Source organism: Schistocerca piceifrons, chromosome 7, assembly GCF_021461385.2.
Source record: "Schistocerca piceifrons isolate TAMUIC-IGC-003096 chromosome 7, iqSchPice1.1, whole genome shotgun sequence".
Taxonomy (NCBI): domain Eukaryota; kingdom Metazoa; phylum Arthropoda; class Insecta; order Orthoptera; family Acrididae; genus Schistocerca; species Schistocerca piceifrons.
In genome coordinates this window covers 27,200,608-27,215,832 of record NC_060144.1, presented here as the reverse complement: position 1 = coordinate 27,215,832, position 15,225 = coordinate 27,200,608, and the positions used below count along the sequence as shown (strand labels likewise).

The 15,225-nt window shown below is 41.2% G+C and overlaps 1 protein-coding gene across 2 annotated transcripts in view; it reads left to right on the top strand.

Moving 5' to 3' along the window:
• Positions 1–15,225, top strand: part of LOC124804712 (phospholipid-transporting ATPase ID) — a 538,289-nt gene that overhangs the window by 201,539 nt on the left and 321,525 nt on the right. For both annotated transcript variants that reach the window (XM_047264976.1, XM_047264975.1), the window contains exon 2: positions 1,071–1,129. In XM_047264976.1, the coding sequence (XP_047120932.1) occupies positions 1,071–1,129 (59 nt within the window). The remainder of the gene's footprint in view (positions 1–1,070; positions 1,130–15,225) is intronic.

Below are 15,225 nucleotides of genomic sequence, written 5' to 3'. Positions count from 1 at the left end.
TACAAGATCGATAACATACCTTGCCTCTTTCCTCATTGCGCACATTTATGGGCTGGAAAGGACACGTAGGTAAGTTTTTTGCGGACGTCAACATTGAAAATGTTGTCAATACGAGTTGAAAGCTGAAAATGTAGCGAACAGGAAGCAGTACCGGTAAATAAACAAGCATTGGTTTCCGATTTCCAGCTTCATTTGCTATCGATACGAATACACCAAAAGTGGAATTAAATGGATTACGAAAGCGCGCTTTTCGCACCACTTTTATCTCTTCTTGCTCATTGGAAATACTTAAACAAAAAAAAAAAAAAGTTACCTTAATGATGCCAGATGTGTCGTATTACTAAACCAAATACGCATTCAAGAACGGAAAAACGTTCGAAATTGCCTTCCTGCCGTTATGTTATTCATGCAAGCCTTGTAATTTTTTGTACTTAACATTTGGTGCTTGCGCGGAACAGATACAATGAACAAGATGAATCGTAAACAGTAGTGCGCTAATGTTTTAGGCTGTTTAAGATGGTGGCAGGCCCCGCCCACTCTGGCTTCAAAACAACTTTTAGCGGAAGTCTATAGCGTCATCTCCCTCCTTTTTTTTTACCTCCATGTTGATCATGCAGAAAAGTACTCGCCATGTGACTCGATTTAATTGACAAATCATGGCACGACTCTGCTTATGGAGTGCAACATCTTCGTGGTGAATGTCTTTGCAGCAGTGGTCTTTTTCTCCGGTTGTTGTAGCAGACAACCGGACTTTATCGAAAATTTGCCGCGTTATTTAAATTTGTCTTTGGTTCTCAACTATATAGTCTAAATATTTTGGGCTACAGACGGTGAAGCTTTTTAAGTGTCATGTGGGTTGAGAAATTATGATAAATGTACACAGGTTTAAAACGACTGCTCCGTAAAACACCGATTTTAAAGAAATGCATTTCCCAGCCCGTCGTTGTTGGTGAGTACACAAATGACTAATTTCGGAGAAGTTGGTGGTGTTGAAGGAGTGTGCTGTGTTAGATGTTTGGCGCTGTCACAGAATGTTTCGTGCCTGATGGCGGTTTTGTTTGTGTTTTCAGAGACTGAGCGACGCATCCGCGCCAACGACCGGGAGTACAATGCCCAGTTCAGCTACGCGGTGAGTCATCCCCTTATGTTAAACACAGATATTGTAGTTGGTGATTTTAAATTTTTCTCCAGAATACACACACAGAGGTTATATGCTGATTTTTGTGGAATATCGTGCCTCACAGTAGGAATGCAAAAAAGTATGTTTAAGATGAATTCACGTCAGTTTGCAACTTTGCTGAACGCTCTAATTAGTTATTTGTACCTTTGTCACGAGCATCTATTTATTTATGTAGCTGGGTCATTCCATCTCAAATCAATAACAGTCAGAACTTTGATATCTCAGATTTGGATAAATTTTTTTTCAGGTAATGTACCCACAAAGACTAGTTTAAATTTGAAATTTCATATTTTTCTGACCTTTGGTTTTTGAGTTTCAAGGGTTTAAAAATCAATAAAACATCCGTTTTTGATCAATCGATGATTGTTTTAAAATGTTGTAGCTCAAAAACTATACAACCTAGAGATCTCAAACTTGCACCATTGTTTTCGTCTATAAATTCCCTTCAATTTGATGTGTAACATGACTATGCTACCTAAATCTGAAAATTTTAAACTATTCCAAAAACACATTTTTGAAATTTCCAAAATACGTACCCTCGGATTTCTCTATAAAAATTGTATGTGTTGTCCAGTCTGACTACATGCATGCAAAATTTCAAGATGGGATCTCCATGGGTTCTTGTATAAAATAATATTTTACTACAGCAATACACACTAGTGAGGTGAAAAGCAGACTATTTCTAGGCTATGAATACTAAGGTAGGCCTAGGTAATTCTAACAAACTTAAATTATTATGTTAGCCTTTTTATGCAACATTACCCTCTTATTGTTTGTTAATTCATTAAATGATATTTTAATGTGAGAATAAAATACATAAAAAATAATAACTTAAGAATCTTACAATTTTGTACGACATTCAATTTTATTATAAAAAAAACGTGTGATTTTCATATAGGGTCAAGGCTCTACTTTTGGCCACTACCTCACTTACGGCCACCTCGATGTAACGGGGAAGCTACACTGCATCCTTTCATCATATATTATAAATGGGAGGGAAAACTAAAACATCTGAAGTATGTCTTCATATCAGATTGTCTGAAACATAATGCAGTCGCTTTCTATGTATTCCAGAAAAAACTGCTAGAAATCATAAAGGAAAACTTGCCTTTTGCACTTAAAAAGATTACTTATTTTTCTGATGGGAGCGCTGCACAATATAAAAATAAGAAAAGCTTCCTTAATTTGTGTTAGCATAAAACTGATTTTGAAGTTGAAGCAGAGTGGCAGTTCTTTGCAGCATCCCATGGCAAGTGCGCATGCGATGGCCTTGGCGGAACTGTTAAGCGGCTAGCTGCTAAAGCCAGCTTACAAAGGCCATATAACCAACAAATCTTAACACCCAAATCACTTTATGTACACTCCTGGAAATGGAAAAAAGAACACATTGACACCGGTGTGTCAGACCCACCATACTTGCTCCGGACACTGCGAGAGGGCTGTACAAGCAATGATCACACGCACGGCACAGCGGACACACCAGGAAGCGCGGTGTTGGCCGTCGAATGGCGCTAGCTGCGCAGCATTTGTGCACCGCCGCCGTCAGTGTCAGCCAGTTTGCCGTGGCATACGGAGCTCCATCGCAGTCTTTAACACTGGTAGCATGCCGCGACAGCGTGGACGTGAACCGTATGTGCAGTTGACGGACTTTGAGCGAGGGCGTATAGTGGGCATGCGGGAGGCCGGGTGGACGTACCGCCGAATTGCTCAACACGTGGGGCGTGAGGTCTCCACAGTACATCGATGTTGTCGCCAGTGGTCGGCGGAAGGTGCACGTGCCCGTCGACCTGGGACCGGACCGCAGCGACGCACGGATGCACGCCAAGACCGTAGGATCCTACGCAGTGCCGTAGGGAACCGCACCGCCACTTCCCAGCAAATTAGGGACACTGTTGCTCCTGGGATATCGGCGAGGACCATTCGCAACCGTCTCCATGAAGCTGGGCTACGGTCCCGCACACCGTTAGGCCGTCTTCCGCTCACGCCCCAACATCGTGCAGCCCGCCTCCAGTGGTGTCGCGACAGGCGTGAATGGAGGGACGAATGGAGACGTGTCGTCTTCAGCGATGAGAGTCGCTTCTGCCTTGGTGCCAATAATGGTCGTATGCGTGTTTGGCGCCGTGCAGGTGAGCGCCACAATCAGGACTGCATACGACCGAGGCACACAGGGCCAACACCCGGCATCATGGTGTGGGGAGCGATCTCCTACACTGGCCGTACATCACTGGTGATCGTCGAGGGGGGCACTGAATAGTGCACGGTACATCCAAACCGTCATCGAACCCATCGTTCTACCATTCCTAGACCGGCAAGGGAACTTGCTGTTCCAACAGGACAATGCACGTCCGCATGTATCCCGTGCCTCCCAACGTGCTCTAGAAGGTGTAAGTCAACTACCCTGGCCAGCAAGATCTCCGGATCTGTCCCCCATTGAGCATGTTTGGGACTGGATGAAGCGTCGTCTCACGCGGTCTGCACGTCCAGCACGAACGCTGGTCCAACTGAGGCGCCAGGTGGAAATGGCATGGCAAGCCGTTCCACAGGACTACATCCAGCATCTCTACGATCGTCTCCATGGGAGAGTAGCAGCCTGCATTGCTGCGAAAGGTGGAAATACACTGTACTAGTGCCGACATTGTGCATGCTCTGTTGCCTGTGTCTATGTGCCTGTGGTTCTGTTAGTGTGATCATGTGATGTATCTGACCCCAGGAATGTGTCAATAAAGTTTCCCCTTCCTGGGACAATGAATTCACGGTGTTCTTATTTCAATTTCCAGGAGTGTATTTGCCATGGAAAACATAAAAAACATTGAATATTGCACAACAGAGGACTATGAACTAACCAAAGGATACTTCCTCGGTTTAGTGTCTCAAAAGCTATTGTGGGAACACAAAAGTTTCACTCATATAAACCCTGCACAAAGTGTCAAATTACTGTCAAGCGTTATCATTTTAGTCTGGATGAGTCTCTTGAATATGTGACAACACTGAACCAAATAACACCGTCACATAGGGAAAATATTACTGCTGGTTTTGTGACAGTAGCGTATGACGACTCTTGGTGGCTAGGATGCATTGAAGAAAAATACAATGACATGTATTGAATAAATTTTTTACACCGAAAGGGTCCAGCCCAGTCTTTTTACTATCCACAGTCAAGAGATATATTAGATGTAACAGGAAATACTCTTTTACAAACAGTGAATCCAACAACAGCTACAGGGAGAAACTACACTTTTCAAGTGCTAAAGAAATGAAGTTGTCTTCTCTTGCTTTGGAAAAATACCTTAAAATATCGTAAAAGAAGCACGTTTAAATTTTGTGCACTTACCCTCACTAAACACTAAGTTGTATAAATACCAATTGTATTAACTTCGTAAATACCAGTTGGTATTAGAAATACAGTTCTATCCATGCAGATATCAAGTTAATCTTTTTCCCAAGTGAAATTACTTATTCTAATATAAGGAACTTGTTGTAAATGATTACAAATAACACTGGAAAACCAAGAAAAAGATAATCTCTACCATTTACAACTAAGGATGAAGGTGAGTGGCTTTATTCCAGATTTTAACTTGTAGCTTGTATATTACCAATTAAAATGTGTTCACTTCCTCATGATGCATAGTTAAAAGAATCATGAACATTAAATTAAGACAACACTATATCATTTAATGAGTTAACAAACAATAAGAGGGTAATGTTGCATAAAAAGGCTAACATAATAATTTAAGTTTGTTAGAATTACCTAGGCCTACCTTAGTATTCGTAGCCTAGAAATCGTCTGCTTTTCACCTCACTAGTGTGTATTGCGGTAGAAAAGTATTATTTTGTACAAGAACCCATTGAGGTCCCATCTTGAAATTTTGCATGCAAGTAGTCAGTTAAACTGGACAACACACATATTTTTTATAAAGAAATCCGAGAGTACGAATTTTGGAAATTCCAAAAAATGTTTCATTTGGAATAGTTTGAAATTTTCTGATATAGGTAGCATAGTCATGTTACGCATCAAATCGAAGGGAATTGTTAGAGGAAAACAATGGTGCAAGTTTGAGCTCTCTAGGTTGTATAGTTTCTGAGCTAAAGCATTTTAAAACAATCATCGATTGATCAAAAACAGAGGTTTTTTTATTTTTAAACCCTTGAAACTCAAAAACCAAAGATCAGAAAAATTTTAAATCTCAAATTTAAACTAGTGTTAGTGGGTACATTACCTGAAAAAAAAATTCGTCCAAATCTGAGAGGTCATGGTTCAAATCATGTAGTGCAATTGGTTGATTTGACATGGAATGACCCAGCTGTCTCTTTAAGGCACTCCGTATGTCCTTCAGCGAGTTAATGCTCATTCCTTGTTAGTTAATACCTTTCACTCCCTACCCAGAGAATGAAGAGAGGACTTTTGTAAAAAGATTGGTTCTTTCCATCCAGATCCCATCGAGCTGAGGCTGGGAGCAGGAGATCCACTTGGGAAGATCTTAAAGAGTGCTACCGTTTTCATGATTTGTCTTACAACAGTGGGAAATACTTCGGATAGGCTATTGCCATAACCTGTGTACTTGCACTTTTTGATTTTTCCTCTAGAGAATGCAACTGTAAATATTGGGTTTTTGTATACGACTGATGTGAATTACTTAAATGGGCCGTATATCCATTCCCATTGGTAACCACTTTTATGTTCGATCACCAGAATTAAGACTAAGACTACGGTGCCTCTCTTTAATTTCTTAAAATTATTCAGGGAGCGTGAACCACTCTGAAAAGTGAAGTTGAAGGCGGAGTTGCGACTTACATTAAGGAGTACGAATTTGAAAGCATTGACCCTCATTTTTTGCAGTGGGCAGCATTTTGAAGCTTGTACTATGGAAGTAGAAATTCATGGAAAGTTCATAATAGTAGTCACGATACACTGGATTTCGCTGGTGATTTGGTGAAACGAAACGCAGTATTACGGTTTGTAACTTCTAAACGGAATGAGGTAATATTAACGGAGAATTTTAAAGTAAATGTTGAAGGCATACCTATGCTACAGTCATAAGTCAAGTACCTCATGTCATACATTTTAACTCCCCATCAAACAATTTACAATGAGATCTATGGAAAGCATCAGTAACTGTTTATATTTCTATATACTCATCGAGATTGCAAAGCCATTTTTAAATGTCTGTAATTGAACTAAAAGATTAATAAATTGAAATGGAATTCAGAGCTCGAAGATCTGTTTGCGAAATGAAACTACACACATCAAAAAAAGTTTTGCATCATCCCAGTTCCCAGAACCTTTGATGATAGACGTTGACTGTGGATGTTGTATCATATCACAGAGGCAGTCCCTTTGACTGTTCAGAGATGTCACTAAACCCGCCCACAGATGTAAACAACCATGCATGAGCAGCGCCTATTAGACGGAGGGCGTCCGACAGTCGATCAGTTCGTCATTCCACCAGGAAGGAGGTACACGGCTCGTGTTCTCTGTAGTTCAACTATGCCTAGGCCGTCAATACAACGGTACGATCTCGTCTGCATTTTTACTTTGTGCCAGGAAGGGCTCTCAACAAGGGAAGTGTCCAAGCGTCTCGGAGTGAACCAAAGCGATGTCATTCGGACATGGTGGTACAGCAAGCAATGTGTGGTTTTCATGAGCAATAAAAAGGGCGGAAATGGTGATTATGTTGATCTCTATTCCAATTTTCTGTACAGGTTTCGGAACTCTTGGAACCGAGATGATGAAATACTTTGTTTGATGTGTGTAGAAACATATACACAACCACGTTGGCGTCTGTGAAAAATGTAAGGTGTTCTGGAAAGTAACTAACAGTTCCCAAAAAACGTTTCGAAACAGTTTTATTTGCTATGGGATTACAGTCTCGTTTAATTTTTAAATTAAACATCCACACTATTTATTACAATTTCCCAAATTGCAGTTATAATTTCCCAGGTTGCTGTTTCGACAGTTTCAGGTGGTTGAGACGTTCGAAATTACAATGGTGAAAATTGTAATAAATAGTACAGTCGATGTCAAACGTTGTCATTTAAAAAAGTTGAAGACATGTTTAATAATTTTCAATTGCAGTTTTTTTAATTTTTTGAAAGTACAGTATTAGTCGACGTCGGAATTAACTGTCACTGCTACTAAACATAGTTGATTTTCCATAGCAGGGCTAAAAGACACGCAGTGGCATTCGAAATACTGGTTGAAATTACTCGTGTGTGAACGACCGACTGCATGTTATATCCGCGTCTCTCGTATGTGAGGGCTTTAGTGCTATCCGACAGTGGAACGGAAAGGTCTATACTTCGACAATACTCTTGAAAGATAGTTACTTTGCGGGCAGTTATGCAGAGCATGTTGTATGTGGGTCCATGTCTGGTGGAAATAAACCACTAACCATTTGAATTTGCTAACATCGACGTGCAGTTTCTCTCTCTTTACTTCTTCATAGTACCACAGAAATTTCTCTCTCGTAGCACATTTATGCAAATCATTAGTGAAACTGACAGTGTGAATCCTTTGCTTCCTCTTCTTCGGGGTAAATTTTCGGACCCCGTTCCTCTCGTCATCGTGTGTTGCGTCCAGCAGTTCCAACTTCACCGTTTTGCAAATGCGTTCTATTCCACATCGGTCGGCGCTATCACACTGCCCATTTTCTCATAGACAGTAAATTGGTATCTCCGCGTGGTGTGCATATCGACTCAGCATGCCTAAGGCGTACTGTTGTATGCCATCGGATTAAATCTGGTCCAGTTTTTGTACCTTAATGTTATTCTGTTTCCTAGTTAGCGAAGTAAGCCTCCGTCAGTTTCCAGACATACTGGACTGCTGCACCATTGATTATTTTGTTATTTACCATGCCACTTTTTTTCGTAGGAATATATGTAGTGTGTCAGCCAGTATCCGGAATCATAGTGGTAGTAGACTGGTGTACAGATTATGCTGTTATATTTCACTTTGCATCGAGGAATCCATGAAACGTTCTACCACAGCTGTTATTCGCCCTGCGGTTCACTGGCGATATTTGGGATTTCCCTCCTACCAGTTAACACTTGATGACTCCTGTTGGTCAGAGAATGCAGGTCTTAAGACAGAATCTTTGGTATGGTCGGGCGATTGTAGGCTGGTGCTAGATACTTTCATTGTTATGCGATTTCGGACAGTCTTAGTTCGTATTCTATTAAAAGTTGTGGAGAGCTGTATCTGTACTGTTTATTTTTAATATGAATGGCATTCCCACCGCCAAGCAGACCACTATACCTTTCGTTCCTCTAAGTATTGTAGTTTATTAATTTAAATGTTTTGTAAAAAAGTACATAGGTTTCCGTTACAAAAGCGAAGTCTGGTGTATAAGAATCTAGGAAGTCTGGAAGATTCCTCTTGTCCAGGACCTCATTGGCATTCCATTTTATAATAACAAAGCATCTATTTATCAGGAAGAGTGATGACTAAAAAACTAAACTCCTCCCGAGCAGGCCCTGGAAGCCCCAACGATACCGACCGGCCGCCGTGTCATCCTCAACCCACAGGCGTCACTGGATGCAGATATAGGGGGGCATGTGTCAGCACGCCGCTCTTCTGGCCGTGTGTCAGTTTACGGGACCAGAACCGCTACTTCTCACTCAAGTAGCTCCCCAATTTGTGATTTTTTTTCTTTTTTTGAAAGGGCATTCGTGTCAAAAGAAAATGGGTTAAAATTTATTGAAGACTGTAATGTAGTTATTTTCCTTTGAATAGTGATGAAGTATGATTATAAAAATCATATTTAAAAATGATCCCACTCAGACAACTGGTTTGATAGCACAGTGTGGCAGATACTGGGCAGCCGGAACACACAGGTAATGGCGGCACAGACACTCGAAAAAGTTGTCTCCAGTGGTCGCGAAAGACAATGATGGTCAGCAGAAGGGAGGCTGGGTGTCGAACTCCGTCCTAATTTTTATCCGGGCAGCTACGACGGAAAAAACTAAAACTTCTGTGGATGCTTAACCTAAACGATAGACGTGTTTCAATGCACGACGAATTATGTTTGTGAGAATGTGCGATGAATTTCCTAAATCGTGGAGCATTTGACTCTTTCAAAACTTAACACTTTGAAGACCAGCAACGTAGAAAAATTTCAGACCCAGAAGAACAGCCATTTATGCCACTCTTTAAAATTTTACTGGCAAATTCGAGTTTGATATATCTTAAAGGGCAACACACGCTAAAAAAGACCATTCGTCAAGATTAGTTTTTCATATTTATTTTATTTCTTTCATAGATTACAAATTACGCAATAACGTTGAAAAAAGTGGAGTTATCGTTCAAAATGAAGTGTAAATTTCACGTGTAATCTCTTCTGTGGAAAAGTCGAAGTGCTCGACGGAACACGTATTTAGCCAGGTAACCCATGAAATGACATGTTCGATGCACAGCAGTGAAATTTGCGATCGTGGTTGTCAGAAATATTAAGCTGCTTCAATTTAAGCTGTGCTGTTAGGATCCTGCATAATCATACGCTCGGAGAAAAAACAGCAAAAATGTTTGAAGACCAGTATTGTATGTGAAAGATTAGTCTTTCTTGATGAAAAATAACACCTAGTAGTCGTATTTCGCAAAGCAAGAATACCTGTTAGTGCGCATTTTTCCCGAATCCGAAGTTCACTGCCAGGCCACTCATAGCGCTACTACGGTCTCTATTTACGTATTGTAGCACGGCCATCGCACTTATATTTTGGTACTCTGTGTTAGGAAAATACCGTGCTGTATTTGGTGAATTAGTATTAATGCTTTGGTATTACAAAAGTCTGCAGTGTACATGTTGCCTCTCTTTAAAGATCTTTCCAAAATATTTTTTGCTGGGAGTACTATGGACAAATTATGTTTTCAATCATGTAGCTCCGCTAGTGTCCGGACAAAAAGATAGCGGACACCGGAGATTTGCAGCGTAACCGGTTCTCGGAGGGATTTTCCTGGTTCAAATAGGTGGCTGTCCTCTCACCCTCGCAAGAACTGAGTAACGTCGCGCTGCTCGAAGCACAGATCCCTCTACTTAACTTTGTATCCGCATCAAGGGCACGACATGGTGGTGTTTAATTGTTCGAACAATAGTCTTTGTTCTGTAGTTCATAAACAAACAGAAACCATTCTTTGGCCTAAGAATATTCCAGAAATAGTGGTATGTGCATCTATACATACCTCTGTCATACGCATTTAAAACAAAACAATTTGTAATAGTGTTTCCGTGCGAAATTCGTGGCTCGCACAAGTGTGTGCAGTTCGCAATGTGGTTTGTAAATGATTTTCTGGAACAATGCTTTCAGTTTCAGTGATATTAAAACACTATTTTATCTTGTCGATTTAAATAACACCAGTTTTCTACATTGTTGCTGCGGAAAATTGCTTCTGCGTTGAATAATACAATGATTGGTAGTCTGCAAAATGCATGTCAGTCTCACGAAAATGTCGCAAATGGTTAAGGGACCTGGACATCAAACTGTAACAATACTTCGTTCTGATAAAGATCTAAATCTACATATATTTAAGACTTTTATCCCTATTTGTTTATATTTGCATAATACTCTACAGTACCATTGATATTTATACCGTGAGAAATAATAATTAAACAAAAATTACACGACAGATAGAATTGCTTTCCTGGTGTTCTTGACAGTTATACTTCATGCGTCTGCTAACATCACAACTTCACTCAAATGATTTTCCTATCGGCACAAATTTCCATTACTGCTAACTTTTTTCCATATGCAGTTTCCTCTCAAATTACTATGTTTCCTTCTTCTCTTCTGTCCTTTGACATCATTAATAATTTTTCATAAGTTGCAAGAGATATCGTATTTCAGCCAACATATTAACGTGGATCATGTCGTAGTTTTTTCTTAACTATTCACTTAAGCATTTTCTTATTTTTTCGACGGTTACATTTAACAAAATATTAACAGAGGTGGTGTCCACAAATCTCCGGCAAACCTTGCTGTCCGCATATATCTGTGCCCGCACACTCTTACATCGGCTCCGCTACCGCTGATGGCCTTTCTTCTTCTTGGCAGTTTTATTTATTGGCATCTGGGTACACCAAAACATTAAAGACCAAACTTAGCGTTGTCAATCCTTTTAAGGGTCTGTCTCTATGTGAATGGTACATACGAACAACCTTATGCGCTGTAATTTCTCTGATTATGTTGTCTTGTTATTTCGCAAGACGCATGTAGGGAAGATAGTTGCCCGATTTTTCTTGTAACTTATGCTCTCGACATGCCGACGGTTTTGTACTACGCGTCTACCAAGGAGTTTGTGGAGCGCCTCTGTAACGCTAAACAATCCCACGACGAAACGTGCCGCCCATCTTTGATCTTCTCATTCTGTTCTATTAGGCTTATGTGGTAAGGGTCCTGGATTGACAAGTAAAGCCCAAGAACAAGTCGAACGAGACATATGTAAGCCACTTCTTTGGTGGGTGACTTAAACCCCCATTGTTGCAATTAATCATACGCTGGTGTCTGCAGTTCTTGTAATGCGTTTCGCTTTGTCATGTCACACTAACTCGCTTCGCACGGTTGTTCCTGTTCCCAGTGATTTATTTTCAGTAATATAATCCAACAGTAATGGATCGGTTCCCACTTCACACGCACTACGTTGCATTTAGGCCCATTGCCAGTCTGTGCACGAATAGTCTTAACTTCCGCAGGCCTTCCTGCAATCTTCTGACATTGTAATCTTAGAAAATAGTTCTATAGAGCATCCGGAGATCCGAAATACCAGGAAAAGGAAGAAATATTTCGAACTGTATTTCCCAAACTTCGTCGATTAAGTTGTATGAGCCTTGACTCCGTGTTTACATGAGAAACTACATAGGATGACGATTCTTCTCGAAAACCTGAAATTCTCGGGGAATTAAATTTTAGCTGGAAAAATCAAGAAAATCTCAGGGAATTTCAGAATCGCAAAATCCTGTGGTTTTAACTTGGCTTTGAAACTTAGTTTTATAAATCAAAAAAATTTAAAATACTTAATATTCAAAAATATTGATTATACGGGCATTATTCCGTATAAATTATCGATGTTTAAAAACTGCGGCTAAGGTACTACTATCGGCTAGTATACTACAGCTGAGAGGAAAGGAAGCTCGTTATTGTGATATCTCCCCCTCCCCCCTCGCCGTTAATTCTCAGGCATTCGCCCCCCTCCCTTTCAAGTCTGAGTACCTATGCGGCCATAGGTTCAAAGGTCTGGGGTCCGACCCTCCCAAGTTTTTGGTCTTTTCTATTAAACATCCCTAAATCACAATGTTTCCCAGCCCATCTTGGACGGTGTAAAGCCCTCCCCCCCCCCCCCCGCCCGACCCTTTAATTAGCTGATTAAGTCAGTTCAAGGGTGGAAGGCAACTGCATACAAACATCCAGTACACAACCACACCTAGTAACACCATGAGGTGTTCGAACCAGCATTTGGGTTTCTAACACTCCGACCATGTTAACTGATATAAAAGAGAGCAACCTAAATTTAGTTCGTGATCGTGATTAATGGACAAGGGCGACCGGCTCTCTCTCTCTCTCTCTCTCTCTCTCTCTCTCTCTCTCTCTCTCTCTGACACACACACACACACACACACACACACACACACACACACACACACACACACACACACACACACCGCTGATACCAAGGTTAACTGGCGTGGTAGACGCGAACACAGTCGTAATATTCACCCATATAGTATTTACTCAGTTTTACTTCTGTAACCAGTCGTAAGAAGAATATGTGGTTAAAAAAAGTATTACATGTAGCTTTTGAAAATGTTGAATGGACAACCACTTCAAATGCTATTAAATCTGCAACGTAGAGCAAGCAGTGAAGGAAACAATGAAGAGAGTTGGGATGGGAGTTAAGGTTTATGGAGAAGAAATAAAAACGTGGACGTTGCCGACGATGTAATTATGTCAAGAGACTTCTGAAGGGCTTGGAAGAACAGTTACGCGGAATAGATAGTGCTTTGAAAAGACATTATAGGATAAACATAAACTGAAACAAGGGTAATATCATCATCATCAGCCAATTCAATCATTAGATGATGTGGGCTCTTCGAGTCGTGGATTCAGGTAGGCTTTCAGAAGTCTTCTCCAAGTGGGACGGTCTTGGGCAGTTCTCTGCCAGGTGTTACCAGCGATCTTCTTGATGTCTTTGTCCCATCTGTCTGGTGGTCTTCCTCTAGGCCTCCGGTGCTCTCTCGGACTCCACTCCAGTACTAGCTCCGTCCATCTGTTGTCTTTTCTTCTTGCGACGTGGCCAGCCCACTGCCATTTCAAGGAACCTACTCTCTGTAAGATGTCATTAACCTTCGTCACAGACCGGATGTCATCTGCCCTTTTCCTGTCCTTTCTTGTATAGCCCAGCATTGATCTCTCCATGGCTCTCGGTGCTGTCCTAAGTTTCCCTTTTGTGAATGAGTTCAGTGTCCATGTCTCGCAGCCATACGTCATCACAGGAAGAATGCGTTGATCAAATACTGCTTTCTTCAGATTTACTGGCATTTTTGATCTGAATACTTTTGAATTCTTCCCAAATGCTTGCCAGCCAAGCTTGATGCGTCGATAGATTTCTGGTCTTATGTCTCCCTTCATATTTATAATCTGGCCAAGGTAGACATTAGAGTCCTGCATGACCGAGTAAGCGAGCACAAAATACGGGATGGGGCGAGCACACCCTAACTGGATAGGCTGCCCGCACTAGTTCTAGTGACCGAGCATAGAAGCCGTGACCGAATACGTAGCACGTAACGTCAAACACATTACACGTGTCATTATCCGTGTGAGACTGCAGCCAGTGCGGGCTTCTCATTTGTGGTGTGTCTCGCTCTCTGTAATCATGCAGTGCGAGGAAGCCAGTGCAGTAAGACGTAAGATTGAAACCAATGTTTATACATTGAAGAGACGGGAAGGTCTAAAAAGCCAAGTATGGAGCACATTTTTGTCGTTGTAGACGAAAACAGTGCGTCTACTGGGTACGTATCGTGCATAAACTGCTCCACATTATTGTTTCCAATCGGGAGCCACTCAATTAAAGAAACACAGTTGCAAGAAACCTCACAAAGATACAGCTCCTTCAGGGATACAGGCAGTAATAAAAAACAGTATTACAGCAAAGTGTGTTGCAGTGTGTGCGAAAGATATGAGACCTTTTAATGCTGTTTGCGGTAAAGGTTTCAGAGAACTAGGCCATGCATTAATACATCTAGGTGCGCATTATGGAGAAGTTAACGTGGCAGATGTCATGCCACATCCCTCTACTATAAGCAGACATGTCAAAGAACAAGCTGATGTAATACGAAACAGCATAATGCCTTCTGTTAATGCGGAAGTTATTAATAAAACATGTGCTGCGACAGTTGATATGTGGACTGATTCGCATAATCAGGTGCACTATTTGACGCTTACAACACATTACATTAACACAGGTGACCGGTCAAACACTGAGCGTTGCAGCACTCTAGTAGACATATTCACTGACCTCTTCTAGTAGACTGTCCTTGACTTTCACATCTCCAGCTGGGACGCATTTGTTGAATATTACTTCTGTTTTGGAAAGGTTCATGTGCAAGCCAACCAGCTGACATTCCGATGCAAGATCTGTAACTAAGTTTTGGAGCTCTGCGAAGTCTTTGGCCAGTAAGGCAAGGGTAATATAATGTTGTCCCAATAAATCAAGCTATGCTGAGTGAAACCTAATCAAATTAGGAAATGAGGCAGTAAAAGTAGGAGACGAGTTTCGTTATTTGGACAGTACAGTACATGCCCGAAGTAGCAGACTGTCAATAAGGAAAGCAATTCTGAAAAAGAATAATTTGTTAACCACTACACACTGGACACACATTCGGGAGGCCGGTGGTTCAAACCCGCGCCCGGCCATCCTGATTTAGGTTTCCCGTGATTTCCCTAAATCGCTTCACGCAATTGCCGGGATGCTTCTTTGAAAGGGCATCGCCGATTCACTTCCCTATCCTTCCCTAATCCGAGCTTGGGCTTCGTCTCTAATGACCTCATTGCGACAGGACGTT